This window comes from Nicotiana tomentosiformis, chromosome 5 (genome assembly GCF_000390325.3).
Source record: "Nicotiana tomentosiformis chromosome 5, ASM39032v3, whole genome shotgun sequence".
Lineage (NCBI taxonomy): Eukaryota > Viridiplantae > Streptophyta > Magnoliopsida > Solanales > Solanaceae > Nicotiana > Nicotiana tomentosiformis.
This window is the reverse complement of record NC_090816.1, coordinates 57,587,148-57,603,161: the sequence shown is the minus strand read 5'-3', so window position 1 is coordinate 57,603,161 and position 16,014 is coordinate 57,587,148. Positions and strand designations below refer to the sequence as shown.

The following is a 16,014-nucleotide window of genomic DNA, read 5'->3' as shown; positions in this document are numbered from 1 at the left end:
ATTCTTTGAGTACTCTTGTTTATGTGTCTACACGCATTAGGGATTCTATTATGGTATACCGGGTCTATCGTTCTTGTTTGGTCACCATTGGGGGCTATAAGACTAGGGTTTGACCTTGTGTTACTTAATATGTTGGATTTTGATGTGATTTTGGGCATAGATTGGTTGTCACCATATCACACTATTATTGATAGTCACGCTAAGACTGTGACGTTGTCTATGCAGGGGTTGCTAAGGTTGGAGTGGAGAGGTTCATTGGGTCATGTTCCTAGTAGGTGGTGTCTTTTCTAAAGGCTTGGTGGATGGTCGAGAAAGGGTATTTGGCATACTTAGCCTTTGTGAGGGATGTTAGTACTGATACTCCTACCGTTGAGTCAATATCGGTAGTGAGTGAGTTTCTAGATGTGTTTCCAGTAGACCTGCCGTGCATGCCACCCGATAGGGATATTGATTTTGGTATTGACTTGGTGTCGGGAACTCATCCCATCTCTATTCCATCATATTGCATGGCACTAGTAGAGTTGAAGGAATTGAAGGAACAACTTCAGGAGTTGCTTGATAAGGGTTTCATCAGATAGAGTGTTTCACCTTGGGGTTGCTCCAATTCTATTTGTGAATAAGAAGGAATGTTCTATGAGGATGTGCATTGTCTACATGAAGTTGAACAAGGTTACCGTCAAGAATAAGTACCCACTATCGCGGATTGATGATTTCTTTTATCAGCTTCAGGGTGCTATGGTATTCTCGATGATTGACTTGAGATCAGGGTACCGTCAGTTAAAGAAGGCTTCAGATATTCCAAAGACGGCTTTCAAGACCCGTTATGGTCACTATGAGTTCTTAGTGATATCTTTTGGGCTGACCAATGCCCCAACAACTCTCATGAACTTAATGAACATCGTGTTTAAGCCGTATCTGGATTCCTTCATCATTGTGTTTATTGATGATATATTAGTGTATTCTCGCAACCGAGAGGATCATGAGTAGAACTTGAGGATTGTGCTCTAGACTTTGAGGGAGAAGAAGCTATATGCTAAATTCTCCAAGTGCGAGTTTTGGCCAGATTCGATGGCATTCTTGGGTCACATGGTATTCAGTGAGAGGATCAAGGTGGATCCAAAGAAGATTGAAGTTGTTCAAAGTTGGCCGAGACCTTCTACCGCTACTAAGATCCGGATATTTCTAGATTTGGGAGTGTATTATCACCGTTTTATGGAGGGTTTTCATCCATCGCTGCTCATTTGACTAGATTGACTCAGAAGGGTGCCTTATTCAGGTGGTCTGATGAGTGTGAAGAGAGTTAAGAATCTCAAGACTGCCTTGACTACAGCTTCAGTTCTGGTTTTACCTTCAGTATTGGGTTCATATACAGTCTACTGTAATGCTTCACAAATTGGCACTGGGAGTGTGTTGATGTAGGAGGGTAGATTGATTGCTTATGCTTTGCGTCAATTAAAGCCCCTTGAGAAGAACTATCCAGTGCACGATTTGCAGTTAGCAACCAATGTTCACATGCTCAAGATTTGGAGGCACTATCTTTACGACTGTCTTGTAAGGTGTTCACGAATCACAAGAGTCTTCAGGACTTGTTCAAACAAAAGTATCTGAGCTTGAGGCGAAGGATGTGGTTAGAGATACTAAAGGACTATGATATCATCATTCTTTATTATCCCAAGAAGGCTAATGTGGTGACCGACGCTCTGAGTAGGAAGGCCGAGAGCATGGGGAGTCTTGCTTTCATTGTTGTTTGTAAGAGACCATTAACTTTGGATTTTCAGGCTTTGGCCAACAGGTTCGTGAGGTTGGATGTTTCGGAGTCTAGCAGGGTTCTTCCTTGAGTGGTTTCACTATCGTCTTTATTTGAGCGCATCAAGGCATGTCAGTATGATAATCCACACTTGCTTATCCTATGGGACACGGTGCAATACCATGATGCCAAGGAGGTGACTATTAGTGATGACGGGGTATTGAGGCTTCATGGCCGGATTTGTGTGCCTAATGTAGATGGGTTGCAGGAGCTGATTCTTGAGGAGGTCCATAGTTCGCGGTATTCCATTCATTTGGGAATCGCGAAGATGTACCATGATTTGAAACAACACTACTGGTGGAGAAGAATAAAGAAATATATTGTGGAGTATGTGGCAAGGTGTTTGAACTGTCAGTGTTGACACTCAATTTTGACCATTCGTATTTAAAATTAACTTTTGTGGGCTTCTAGTCAAAAAATGATAAAATGTAGTTTTTTGCACATTAATTTGCTTAAATGCAATTTATTGATAATTATTTATATTTTCACAAAATATAGAAATTTTTATCATTTTATTGTAGTTAGTTAAATACTACAACTTTCATGCACTTTTCTAAAATTCAAATAATTTATTGATAATTGTCCTATTTTTAAAATATTAGAATTTTTCTATCAATTTATTATCCTTTATAAAGTAAAATAATAATTACTATAATATTTTTGTAGTAGTTAGCATTTTAACAAATACTACAAGCCATATTTTTTAATTAAATAATTATACTTTAATTTGTAGCACAATCTATTAATTACATGGAAACCAATAAAATATATTTCAAAATACGGATCAAATCCTTTCAAATCCAATGTCCTGTCAATATCCGATGTGATAACACAAGTAATGTGATATGGCAAGTGATGTGACATGACATCATGATATGACAAGTCATATCGATGTGACTTAGACACCATTTTATCCAATGAGTAAAATCTTCTACCCAATGTGTAAAGACCATTGGGTTGTCTTCTCCCGTAAGCTAAATAAAATTGGATATACATATGTACATAGACAAATAAAACAGTTACATGATATTGAGCCCATGGTTTTAAGACAGTGGTTTTACTGTTGACCACATGTTTTGGTTTTACATTATCTTTTATTTTTTGACTAAATGAAGAGACACATATTTTATACATGTATTCATTATATAAATGATCACACACAACACAATAAAAGGTGGAGATGTCAGATTTTAGAAGGGGGCTAATTATTGGCCACTTTTCTCTTCAAAAAAATGGGCAGCCGCCCAAGCTTTCTTTGTTCTCTCTCAAGCGTGCCGACGACACTGGCCAAAGTCCGGACACACCATGGACTGCGACCACTCTCCCAAAACCCCCCCACTCTCTCTTCTCTTTCATTTGTTTCCCCTACATCACTGACCAACACTGGCGAAGAGTAGTAGCGGACGACGATGATGCCAGACAAGTAAAAGCTTGAGATCTGCCGGTAAAAGCTCCGGTCAGATTACTGCTGCTCCATTTTCTCCCATTCTCCCCATTTCTTCTTTCATTTTGTCCATGGGTTAATCCCAGATCCATGAAGATCTGTGTCCCAAAAATGTTTCCCAGATAATGCTGAGTTGTAGCTGCTCGTTTGTTGCTCTGCTATGGTCGTTCCGGCGTTAACGTCGTTGTGGCAACGCCCTTGGCTCAGCCGCTGTATAAGCAGTGATTGTTTTCTATGCGGCATGTGTTGCTGCCTTTGTTTGTGGTTGGGTAGAGCTTTTTTCCGGCGACCTTCCATCTCTACCCAGACATAAATTTCTGGCGACCTTTAGTTTGGCCGGAAAATTGGCCAGCGACTTTGTTTGTACTTTAGTGTTGTTTCGGTGTTTATCGCCATGGTAGCAACTCCGTCTCCGGACGTTAATTGTGGTATGTGATTATGGCCTTTCTTTTCTCTAAATCTAGCCGGAAACTCAAAACTCCGATGACTTATGTGTTTTCCGGTTACTGTTTCGCCGCCTTGATGTTTGACTGTTGTGGCTTATGTTTTAGTTCTTTCGACCACCAGAAATATTTTAAATGCATCCAGATTTGGATTTTAGTTCTCTACTACACTCAGATTTTAATTCTTTGCATTTCTGTTGGCTTTTTTTTTAGGTGGCCGTCCGTCTGCTTTGCCGTCAATGCTCGGGAACTTGTTTCCACATATAGCAGCATTTTGGACCTTAACTTTGAGATTCATATGGTAACACCTTTGTTACTGTTGGTTGTTTTACCTATGGTGCCTCATTTGGTTGTTTTACCTGTGGTAACACCTTTGTTACTGTTGGTTGTTTTACATATGGTGCCTCATTTGGGAAAAGGATGCTTGGTTACTGTGCTGTACATGTTGAACGATATTACACTGTTGATTCTGAGGCCGATGAAAAAATAACCTCTTGAGTTATTTAGGCCACAACCTTTCGATTGTCCCTCCGAGCCGTATCCGAAATAACGAGGCGGCGATGATAAACATCGGAAAGGTAAAGACAAGAACGTGATAAACAAATAACCTTTGGACAACGATGAGTTGAGCTACTGTAATCGCACAGCGGTTCCCGTTCTCGTATCTAGAAGAAAATCAAAATACATCCGAGCCTCAAAATAATTTTTCGAGTGTGTTTCAAAAATGTTTCAGAATTTGGACTTGTTTCAAAAATGTTTCAAAATGTTTCGAGTGTGTTGCAAATGCGAGCACCAGTTCACATTTGTGAATACCACATTTTTGAAGGAGCTATCGCATTTGTGAAGGGGGGAAAATGGATGTCAGGCTTCGCAAATGCGGAATGGGTCTGGGCTGGGGACATGTCGCTTTTACGAAGGGGCTGACATCACATTTGAGATGTTTAGGTTGCTATTGCGATATCCCTGGGGTCTGACAGGGTTCGCTTTTGCGATCCTTGTGTCGCATTTGCGACATCTACGACTAGGTTAAAAGATTGTATTTCGGGACTTAGTTTCATTTTATCAAATTTTGAGCCCTAGATTCGGTGGGAGGCAATTTTAGGAGGGAATTTTCATACAAAGCTATTCGGTAAGTGATATTGACTCAATTTTGATATTATAACATGATTATTTATGAATTTTAACATCAAAATCATGAAATTTGAAAGGATATTTTGGGGATCTTTGGTTATGTTTTGAAAAATAAAAATTTGAGATTTGAGAATCGATTTGGACTCGGATTTGAAAATCAAACATATATTTGGACTCGTAGGGTTGTGGATAGTCGAGATCTACCTCTCGACTCGGGTTTTGATCGGGCAGACCCGGGGTTGACCTTTATTGAATTTTTTGAAAATGTGTAAAGATATTAATTTTATCAATTGAAATTGTTTTCTCTTGTATCGTTTGATATTATTAAGTCGTTTTTGTTAGATTTGAGACGTGCGGAGGTGAATTTGAAATCAAAAGCAGTTTTAGAGTATTGATCGGGGCTATTTGAGGTAAATATCTTGTCTAACTTTGTGTGGGAAAATCACCCCTTAGAATTTGGTTTAATTTGCATTATTTGTGCTATGCGAAACGATGTGTACATGACATGATGAGTATGTACACGGGCGTATGTGTGATTTGAGGCAGGATTAGACCTTAGTCTATTAATATACCTTGAATTGGGGTTGTTTGCTATATGAACATGCCTTATGTTGAATATTTCCCGCACCCTTATATGTTTGTCATGTTATTGTATCTTGTTGTGAGCTGTGGGCTATATCTTGATGTGATTTGGGGATATTGTTGCTTTTGTGATATTGTGGCCTATGTGGGCTTATTGTACGTGTTGATTATTGTGGTGTGGAGTATAAGGGTAGCGAGATGTGCATGTGGCGGCATAATGGTGTTGTTTATTGATGCGCATGCGGCGAGATAAGGGGGCTTATGTGCGTGTAGCAATATAAGGGAAAATATTTCAATGTGATGCTCACGCAACAACATAAGGGTGGCTTGTTGATGATGTTATGTGGTATTTCAAGGTGATCCTTCTATGAATCTGAAGTTGTTTCCTTAACCTCTCTGATACTGAAATGTAGAATCCAAAATGATATAGAAATACCACGAGTCACGACACCTTCCAATGCAAATCTCAGCTCTTAGCCACATACAAATCCGGGAAATCCTCAAATACCACATATGAAGCTTGAACTCATTAGAATTTTCTCGGAAGTCATCCACTCTGTTCAAATCCCCAGCGCACTGTTGATACGAGCCAAACAACTTGTACTTCATTAACACACAAATACCTCCAGAAGTAACCCACATCCCGAAGCACCCGAGTGAATCCCTACTCTCTGCATACTAACACCACCACGAATAACAAACCCGAATCACTCCTAGATTTCCATATATCTGTGAAGTGTAATTCATCATGCATTCATAATTTTCCTTACGACATCCTTTAAAAAACCCTCTTCAAGTCATAACTGATCCACAAACATGCCTCATGCCAAAACTAATGTAATACATAACCATGCAACCTGATCGTCAAGAGCAGACTGCACCAATTAGCTCAAAGCCATAGAACCCAACATCCGCTAACCCACAGTTCCCTTACTCCATTACTGCCATAATCCCGCACTGTAATTCAACAAAATCATTCGTAAGCTCATGTAACACAAATCATAAAATACCTCAAATCATCTGCTAAGCTCACATTCGTTCTCGTGATAGTCAAGCCAACTTCCTCAAGCGATCCAAACTCAAATTGCAACACATATAACCCACTGGTTGAAAGAAATTCCCCACAAAATCATTATAAGGATCACACATCCATAGACCACCCCACAAGAGATAACCCACCTACTTAGCCTCAAACTGACATTTCACTACGCACTAAAATGGTCATAACTACTATGGTCATAACTCATCAGCAAGACATAAGAATCTACTTCATCCCACAAATGAACAACACGAAAGATCCCTACGGCGTGCATCCCGATCCCATTGCGGCGTGCATCCCGATCCCATAACTGTCATTCATACCCAGGCACTCGGCCTTACTTAGTCATCAACCTCTCTAATCTCACCACGGGCTCACAATGTCATGGAAACAACCAAGAACAATGATATGATGAATCAATAATTAACTGAGATCGATCGCTACGGGTATAAACAATACCGACACAAAGCCTAAACATGATATCTAGCATGATTTACAGTTCAACTACTTTATATCATGACGAAAACATGGATATCAACAGGATAGAGTCACTAAACGGTGCCATGGAATCACCCAGGTCATAATTCTCACGGTGCACGCCCGCACGCCCATCACTTGACGTGTGCGTCACCTCAATACCAATCACATAACACATAACTTGGGGTTTCGAACCCTCAGAACCAAGTTTGAAAGCGTTACTTACCTCAATTCAAGCAAAGTCCTACTCCGAAATGCCCTTGCCTCTTAATTCGTCCTCCGAACATTCCGAATCTAGCCACAAGTAATACAATATCAATATGGGCTAAAGGAATCAATTCCATATGAAAATTACCAAATTAGACTCAAAATCCGAAATTGGTTCAAGCCTGGCCCCCGTGACCACGTCTCGAAATCTGACAAAATTTACAAAACTAGATAGCCCATTCACTCATGAGTCCATACATACAAAATTTATCCAAATCCGAAATCATTTGGTCCCTCAAATCCTTAATTTAAACTCTCTAAAATCCCAAGCCCCAACACCCTATTCACTCTAAACTCCTAATTAATAATGAACAAGCTATAGATTTACGAAATTTATACCATTATGGGTTAGAATCACTTACCCCAACATTGCTCTTTGAAAACTTTCGAAAAATCGCCTATCCTGAGTTTCTCAAATCCAAAAATTGAAAAATGAAGACAAAACCACGATCTGGGGCTTTTTTACCCAGCAATATCGCACCTGCGGCCCCTTTTTCCGCTTCTGCGACGCCACACCTGGGGAATTTCAATCGCAGTTGCGGAACTCACTCAAGATCCCAGGTTCCGCATCTGCGGCCAACCTTTCGCACCTGCGCAAAATTCTCCGCATCTGCAAAGCCAGTCATGTCCTTCCCTTCCGCATCTGCGCCCCAGGTCTCGCACCTGCGGGCTCGCCCTTCGCAGGTGCGGAAATACCAGTAGCAATAGCTTCAGCTGCATTTTCCAACTTCAACCAATCCGTTAAGGACACGGAATCACTCCGAGCCCATCGGGACCTCAACTAACCATACCAACAAGTCATATATCAACATACAAACTTAGTCGAGCCTTCGAATCACTCAAAACAACATCAAAACATCAAATTACCCTCGGATGCAAGCCTAAGAACTTCTAAACATCCGAATTTCACAAATGACACTGAAACCTACCGAACCACATCCGAATGACCTCAAATTTTACACACCCGTTACAAATGACACCATGAACCTACTCCAACTTTGGGAAATCCATTCCGATCCCGATATGAATTTTCCACTGCCGACCGAAATCACCCAACTTCCAACTTTCGCCAATTCAAGCCTAATTCCACTACGGACCTCCAATTCACATTCCGGATGCGCTCCTAAGTCCAAATTCACCTAACGGAGCTAACAGAACCATACAAATTCCAATCCAAGACCGTTTATACATAAGTCAACATCCGGTTGACTTTTCTAACTTAAGCTTCTACTTAAAAGACTAAGTGTCTCAATCAACTCCGAAACCACTTCGGACCCGAACAAACTAACCAGGTATAACACAATATAGCTGAAGGACACAGAAAGAAGCAGAAATGGGAAAAACGGGGCTATAACTCTAGAAATGACTGGCTGAGTCGTTACAGGCTCATAGCTCACAGAAGCATAATCTAATTATATAACCCGAAATATCACAATATGCCTTAAATACAACTCAAACTCGTGTCACGTACAAGGACACCAATAACATGTGAAACAACATATCAAAAGTGCAAAGAGACAAAGATATAATATGCAGATGTAACTATCATGACTGTAATGTATGAATACAGTTAAGGCAAATAGCTCAACATAGCAAAAATAGCCCTAACATGTCTCAAACAACTAAGCAGATAGAGTAGACATGATTTCTAGCATAAATAATAACTTACGTAGTCATTCAAATGAGAAAAACATGATATCAAAGAAGCATGATATCAAAATAAGGCACATAATAGCCTACGAACTACCCGGATCATGAATACCTTGATGCACGCACACACGCCCATCACCTAGCGCGTGCGTCACCCCGAACACATCTCAAATATCATAGTTCTCAGGGATAATTACCCTTAAATCCAAGTTTAGATATCTTACTTACCTAGAACAAGCCAAATCAAATATCTAACAAGCCAAACAATACTCTAGAAATGCAATCCCACATGAATCAACCTTCAAACGGGTGAAAACTAGCTAAAAGCAACTCAATAACATCAAATAATGCCTAAGGAAACAAACCCAAGAGATAAATGTCGAATCTTTAATCAAGAACTCAAAGTCAACCAAAAAGTCAACCCAGACTCGCAGCTTGGAACCCGACAAGACTTACAAATTCTGACAAACTATTTGAATACGAGTCCAACCATACTAATTTCATCTAATTCTGACTCCGAAACGATGTTCAAGACTAGATTATTCTCTTTGAAAAAGTTTTTGATAAAAAAATCCACAATTCTCCATTCAAAACTTGGATTAATTCATAAATAAACTAGGGTAATCATATTAAAATACTAAAATTAAGGTTATATACTGACCCCCTGAAAAGATAAGAAGAACGCCGCGAAAAGCACCTCAATCGGAGCTCTAGAATGCAAGATATGCTCAAAATACCAAATGAACGCAGTCTGATTTTTTTATACATAGGAATTTCTGCTTTTGCGCCCAAAAAGCCGCACCTGCGGTTTTCTTGCTATCATTTCCGTTTTTGTGGACCACTTTTTGCACTTGCATGTAGGGGTGTTCATAAAAACCCGAAAAACCGAACCTAACCGAAAATCAAACCAAATCGACCAAAAAACCGATATTTTAGGTTTGGTTTCGTTTTGGTTTTAAATTTTAAAAACCGATCAAATTTGGTTTGGTTTTGATTTTAATAAAAAAATAATTGAAAAAACCGAACCAAACCGACTATAAAAGTAGCTATTTAAATTTATTATTACACCTATATATATATGTATATTTTTATATAAAGTTTCTAAAATTTTATGGTACATATTAGTCATTTATATTATTAGTCTAGTTTTTTGCTAATAAAATAATCTGATTCTTTATCTTCTAGTTTGATTGGTAGTTTTCTTTTACTAAGTATTAGAATTTATTTCATGTTAAAAATAATTAATTTTTAATTGAGTACTTAAGTTATTCATCACTATTTGAGTCAGTTATTATCAATATATCTTAGTAAATGATAGATTTCTCGAAGAGCAATTGGTTTGATAGTGTTACGTTGAAAATGTAGTCGCCGGAATATGCGTTTGGTAGTGTATGTCTCATATTTAAGAAAAAACCGACAAATAACCGAAAAAATCGAAAAACCAACAAAAATCGAATCGATATAAAACCGATTTAATTTGTTTGGTTTGGTTCCAATATTTGAAAAACCGACTTACTTGGTTTGGTTTCTTTTTAGGGAAAAATCGACCCAAACCGAACCATGAACACCCCTACCTGCATGATCGTAGATGCGGACCTCACTTCGCATCTGCGAAGCACCAACAACAACTAACTTCTCGGGCACTAAAATGGGCATAACTCCTTCTTAAGATGTCCAAATTCGAGGATTCATTTTGCTATAGCCCTAGTAATTACGATAATGATCTAATGCTTCAATCAAAACAGAATTTGGATCTCATTTTCTTAATGTGGTACCATTTATGCTTGAAGAAACGACGACGAAACAAAAAAAACGAACGCAACACCACCCAATCCTTTTCGAAACTCACCCGAGCCCCTAAAAATCCTGTCCGAACATACCAATAAGTACCAAAACATAATACGGACCTACTCGATGCCTCAAATCCCATATAGCAACATCAAAACCACGAATCGCACCTCAAATCAAACTTAATGAACTTTTGAACTTTCAACTTCCAAAACTCGCGCCGAACCATATCAAATCAATTCGGATTGACCTCAAATTTTGCACACACGTTTCAAATGACATAACGAACGTCTTCCAACTCCCGGAACCTCACTCCGAACCTTATAACATCAAAGTTAATTCCCGGTCAAACCTATGAACTTTTCAAACCTTCAAATTGTCAACTTTCACTAGTTTGCGCCAAAACCTTCTAGAATCATCTAATTGCAAATTCGGGCATACGTCCAAATCCAAAATCACCATTCACAGCTTTATGCAAGAAATGAAATATGCTCAAACCCACTGGGAAAATGATACAGTAACAGACCTCCTCACTAACTTTATCTTCTTTTTTGCAGGTTTGAGCTGACTTAATTCACTTGACCTTTCGAAGTGTATTGTATTAGAATCCATGATGCTCTATCTGCTGGGAAAAGGCCAGTGTTTTAAGCCAAGCCTTTCTCTAATAGAGATGAAAAAGATTAGAAACCACTAGGTTTGCCATTTGGCATACACATCACACCACATCACTTGACCATCATAAACTAATTCTAAACCTTAAAGGCCACAGGATGAGCAGCTACTTGAACCATTTACATCCAGTATACACTCAGTCCATGAAACTCAACTCATCACACCCACAATTATCACCACAAAATCCCAACAAGAACACACAACCTTCATCTCAACCCCACATCTTCCACCCACCTACACTCTTTCATAACTATAGAAGTAATTATACCCTCCATCAGGATCATCTACTTCACTTTCTCATTGGCAACATATCCCTCTTCCCAAAAGTTCTCAGAAGATACAAGAACCTGAGAACACACACTCATAATCATAAGAAAAGACCCTGTTATTTCACTAACTCCGTTTTCTATTTTGAAGGTACTATTTCTTATGATCTCCTCCACCTCTTGATATACACTCATTGTATGGTATTAACATTTTCAATGCTCATTCCACTGAGGGTTAATCAAGGGTGCAAACATTGCCAATCCTCAGACACACACAACCTATCATGCCCAAAGCAATGCAGTTGGAAATTGCTAGTCAATATTATGTGCCCATATTTATTCTTTGAACGTGGTAGAAACAGAATGGCAACTCCAAAATATCTAACTGATCCTCCTAGAAACTATATTAGAGAGCCTAAAAATCCATAGCTCCATTTTCTAAATTGGGGTTAAACTCAATTATGCTCTCACATAGGCTATCGGTTACTACCAAATCACCATGCAATCTTCAGTACCATTCCTCGTCTCCCCAGCTGCAACCTACAACCTTGACCAACTCTCAGAATCCACAAGAACCTGAGAGCATTGCCATATTTGATCAACAAAAGGTCTCAGGGCAGTAATGCCCAAAGCTTGCAGCACCCCTGCATCACTAACTGTAGTGCCATAGTCTTTCTTCCCAGAAAAAGGGGCAATGGTACTCTTTTAATACTAACTTGTTTGTTGTTTTTTGTAGGTACATTAACTAGGTATAGAACTCTGAACCGCTCACTCTCAATGTGTGGTATCAACATCCCAGATGCTCAGTCTGTTATGAGTGCATCAAAGTTCTTGGACCTACCCTTCTGATCATGTAATACAAACACACACATCACATTCAAACAACAATGATACATGAAAAAACCACTGCATCAGGACAATAGTTTCAGCAATATCTCATGGACTCATCAGTGCTCTGGTTCACATGCCATATGAACACACTATTGAGAACTGGTTATGGGCACATCAGAGTCTCTACAACAGCCAGTCACAACCACCAATGCAGTGCTCCATCTCTTCTGTCATGGACACAAAACACAGACAACTCATTGTTCTTCATCTTTTGGACATCTATATGCTTCTCTTCAACCCGACTTTCCTTGTTGGCAATGCTAAAGCTATGATGAAGATAGGTTCCTGGTGTTATAGAACTAACCCCATTCTTGGATGCATATTCTTTTATTGTCACTTCATTTGGGATAATTTGTCCAAACTTTAGATATAGTTCCTCCTATAAGTGGAAAGAGTCTATCCAAATTTTTTGCGCAGTTGACCTAGGTTACTCTTATTTTTGGAGTCCATTTGCTTACCCAATATGGATAGGCATATGGTACCATCTTATAGGTCTAAATTCACTTATTGTACATGATTCAATTGAGGGTCTTTTTTTAAACTATCAATTGATTATCCACCATAGGTTTGGAAGTAAGGTTCATGTCCCCCTCCGATGGTGTAAATATTGGTTTCATATTTATAAAAACTAGCCCTAGGTACAAAGCCTAGTGGTTTTATAAAAAAAATAAAAAAAATCACCGTTCCTACCTAATGGTACAGTCAAAACTCCGATCAAATATACAAAAGCCAAACTTGGTCAACTCTTCTAATTTAAAGGTTCCTATTTAAGAATCATTCTCTAAAATCAATTTCGAACAACTCGAAGACGAAAATTGATCATACACGCAATTCGTAATACATCATATAAAGCTACTCAAGACCTCAAATCGCCGAACGATATGCCAATGTCCAAAATGGCCGATCGGGTCGCTGTAGATTTATACCTCAAATTGAGGTGTAATTTTGAAATAAATTACATATCCGGGCTCGAGGGGTGAATAGGTAATCAAGATTTGGTCTTAATTATGAATTTCGACCACGTGAGTCCAGGTTGACTTGTTCACTTATGTTAAAGATTGAACCTTTTTCATTCGAGGGTAGTTTATAAAGCTTATTTTAACTTGTTTGAATAATATTTGACTAGATTCGATTGGTTTGGAGGCTTGTTCTAAAGGAAAAGCCGTGTTGGATTGTTTATTGTGTTCCTAAAAAGAGATAAGTGTCTTGTTAACCTTGATTTAAGGAAAATTGGGTAGAATCGAGTCATTTTGCTGTGTGATCTATGTGTTTGGAGGCGTATATGCAAGGTGAAAAGTGTATATGCATTGGCCATGGGATAAGCATGCAGGTAGAATTATCCCTATTTGTGCCATGTTATTTGTGTATCATGTTTTCCATACTATAGATATATTATTTAATTCTTTAATTTCTTGTATTCATGTTACTCTTCTATGTTGAGATTATCGAGATATTAGTGCTGAGATTGTTGAATAGTTGATTGGTTGTTGATGCTAATTGTTGGAAGATTCTCATGTGACGAGTTGTGTTCAAATACTATGGTTGATGCTAAATTTGCTTCCTACCTTGCTTGGTAATATGATGTGTGTGATTGCTTGGTGAGGAAGAGTGAAATGCACGAAGGGTGTTGCCGTGCTTGTGAGGAAGAGTGAATGTGCATGAAGATTGTTTCCGCGCCTTATTTATATATTGATATTATTGCTTGAGTGAACGTGAGGACATGCAAGAAGGGTGTTTCCGTGCTTGTTAGTATTTTATTATGTAAGGATGAGAGTAAAAGTACGAAGGGTGATGCCGTGCAATTATTTTTACAATATAATATGAGGATGAGAGTAAAAACACGAAGGGTGATGCTGTGCAATTTTGTTAATTTCATTGCTCTTTACTTTGATATTTGGAATGTGGACTTGGCTTTGTGTTTACGTTATTTACTTTTGGAGGGGGCTCACTCTGTGACACTTTACTTTATGTTTTTGTTTTATGCCCCTTTACTTGTGTACTTGTTATCCATTTTACTTGTCATTACCTCGTTGTTATATTTGATGCTTTATCTATTATTTCATACTTCTTGATATATAACTGCATCGGTTTATTAAGGTGTCTTGTCTTATCACTACCCCGCTGGGGTTAGGCTCAACTTACTAAGTACATTGAGTCGGTTGTACTCATGCTACACTTCTGCACTTCTTGTGCAGATTCGCACATCGGTACCAGCGAAGTCCCGAGAGGTTCTTAGCGGATATCGGGCAGGTGATTCGAGGTAGAGCTGCATTCCATTCGTAGGCCTAAGAGTCATCTTCTTATTTCTATTGTAATGTTTCTATCTTTCGTACAATGTTGCGCTTCTTTTAAGACAATGTATTTAGTAACTCTAGAAGCTCATGTACTTGTGAATGCACATCTTGGGATGGTTTGCGTTAGATGTTGGTTTTAGACTTATCATGTTTATCTCAGAATTACTTTTACGCTATGTTAGTATCCTGTTGTTAGGCATTTATTGCAGTTCTTTTGTATTTTACTGCTGTGTGTTGACTTGCCTATCAAGCGGTGTTAGGCGCCATCACAACTCCGATTGATTGGAATTTTGGGTTGTGACAGTTCCTCTGAAAAGCTCAAACAAGTATACGACACGTGAGAAAACACATGGAAGCCTGACAATTCAATTTTGGCGCATAACATTGAAGGGTAGAATTGTCCATACGATCTTGAACTGATATAAAATCTTCTTACCTGTTTTTCAGCTCCCATCTCGACTTCGAAAAGAAGAGACTCCATTGTTGACGCAAAGGCAAGGTAGGAAGAGTAACACAAGATTAAAGAGCTTTTCCTGGATTTTTCTTCTTTTATGGGTTCTACTTTATTTTATACATTGGATTTTATCTCTAGAATGATTGTAGGATAATTTTCCATTACTAGGATTTTGATGAACCCTTTGTTGAGAGAGTTTGAATAACTCGTTTGAATTCTTGATATCATATTCTATTTATTTGACTGCACCTTTATTGAATTTATTTGTTGAGCTCACAATTGTTTCTACCATCATTCTTGGTTGATCTTAGAAAAAACTCTCAAGTTTGGGACATTCAGATAAAAATATTTGAGGTTAATTACGAGATTAATTAAATTAATTTAAAATTATTCTAGGAATATTACAATTTATTTGCAACCCTAAACTGGATAGATATTAATGGTCTTGAATTATTTTGAAAACGGAGATCAAGAACAATATTGCTAGTGATTGAGAAATTCTAGCAATGGAATCTATACCCAAGGGAAATAGAATCACATCAAGCGCATTGTCACGATCCAAAATTTGCTAGGTAAGCCACAATCATAATCAACTAAAGCAAGGCATAACCAGATATAATTAGCTGACATAACGTAAATAAAGCATAAATACATCTCAATTTAATAATACCAAATGCGAAAAAATCCAACAACTACCAAAATTTGGTAGTACAAAGTCATGAGCTACTAAGACGAAACACAAATGAGCCTCACAATACAAGAGTATTGTCTAGAATACGATAGACAACATAAAAAGAAAGAAGGGGATT

The 16,014-nt window shown here is 38.4% G+C and overlaps 1 protein-coding gene and 1 long non-coding RNA gene across 15 annotated transcripts; both read left to right on the top strand.

Annotated features, from left to right (window-relative positions):
- Window positions 1-1,068: 1,068 nt before the first annotated feature.
- On the top strand, window positions 1,069-1,838 carry LOC138892408 (uncharacterized). The gene is made up of 3 exons (XM_070176120.1): window positions 1,069-1,141; window positions 1,277-1,405; window positions 1,495-1,838. The coding sequence occupies exons 1-3, from the start codon at window positions 1,069-1,071 to the stop codon at window positions 1,836-1,838; spliced, it is 546 nt and encodes a 181-aa protein (XP_070032221.1).
- Window positions 1,839-2,965: 1,127 nt separating this feature from the next.
- Window positions 2,966-15,453, top strand: LOC104087676 (uncharacterized). Of its 14 annotated transcripts, XR_011407806.1 has the most exons (5): window positions 2,972-3,679; window positions 3,908-3,995; window positions 5,168-5,235; window positions 14,653-14,717; window positions 15,199-15,453. It is a non-coding gene; the product is annotated as an uncharacterized lncRNA (long non-coding RNA). The 14 variants fall into 14 exon arrangements; XR_011407807.1 differs by having other exon boundaries at window positions 2,966-3,679; window positions 3,908-5,235; window positions 14,653-14,768; XR_011407808.1 differs by lacking the exon at window positions 15,199-15,453 and adding an exon at window positions 15,056-15,192 and having other exon boundaries at window positions 2,966-3,679; window positions 3,908-5,235; window positions 14,653-14,768.
- The last annotated feature ends 561 nt before the right edge of the window (window positions 15,454-16,014 follow it).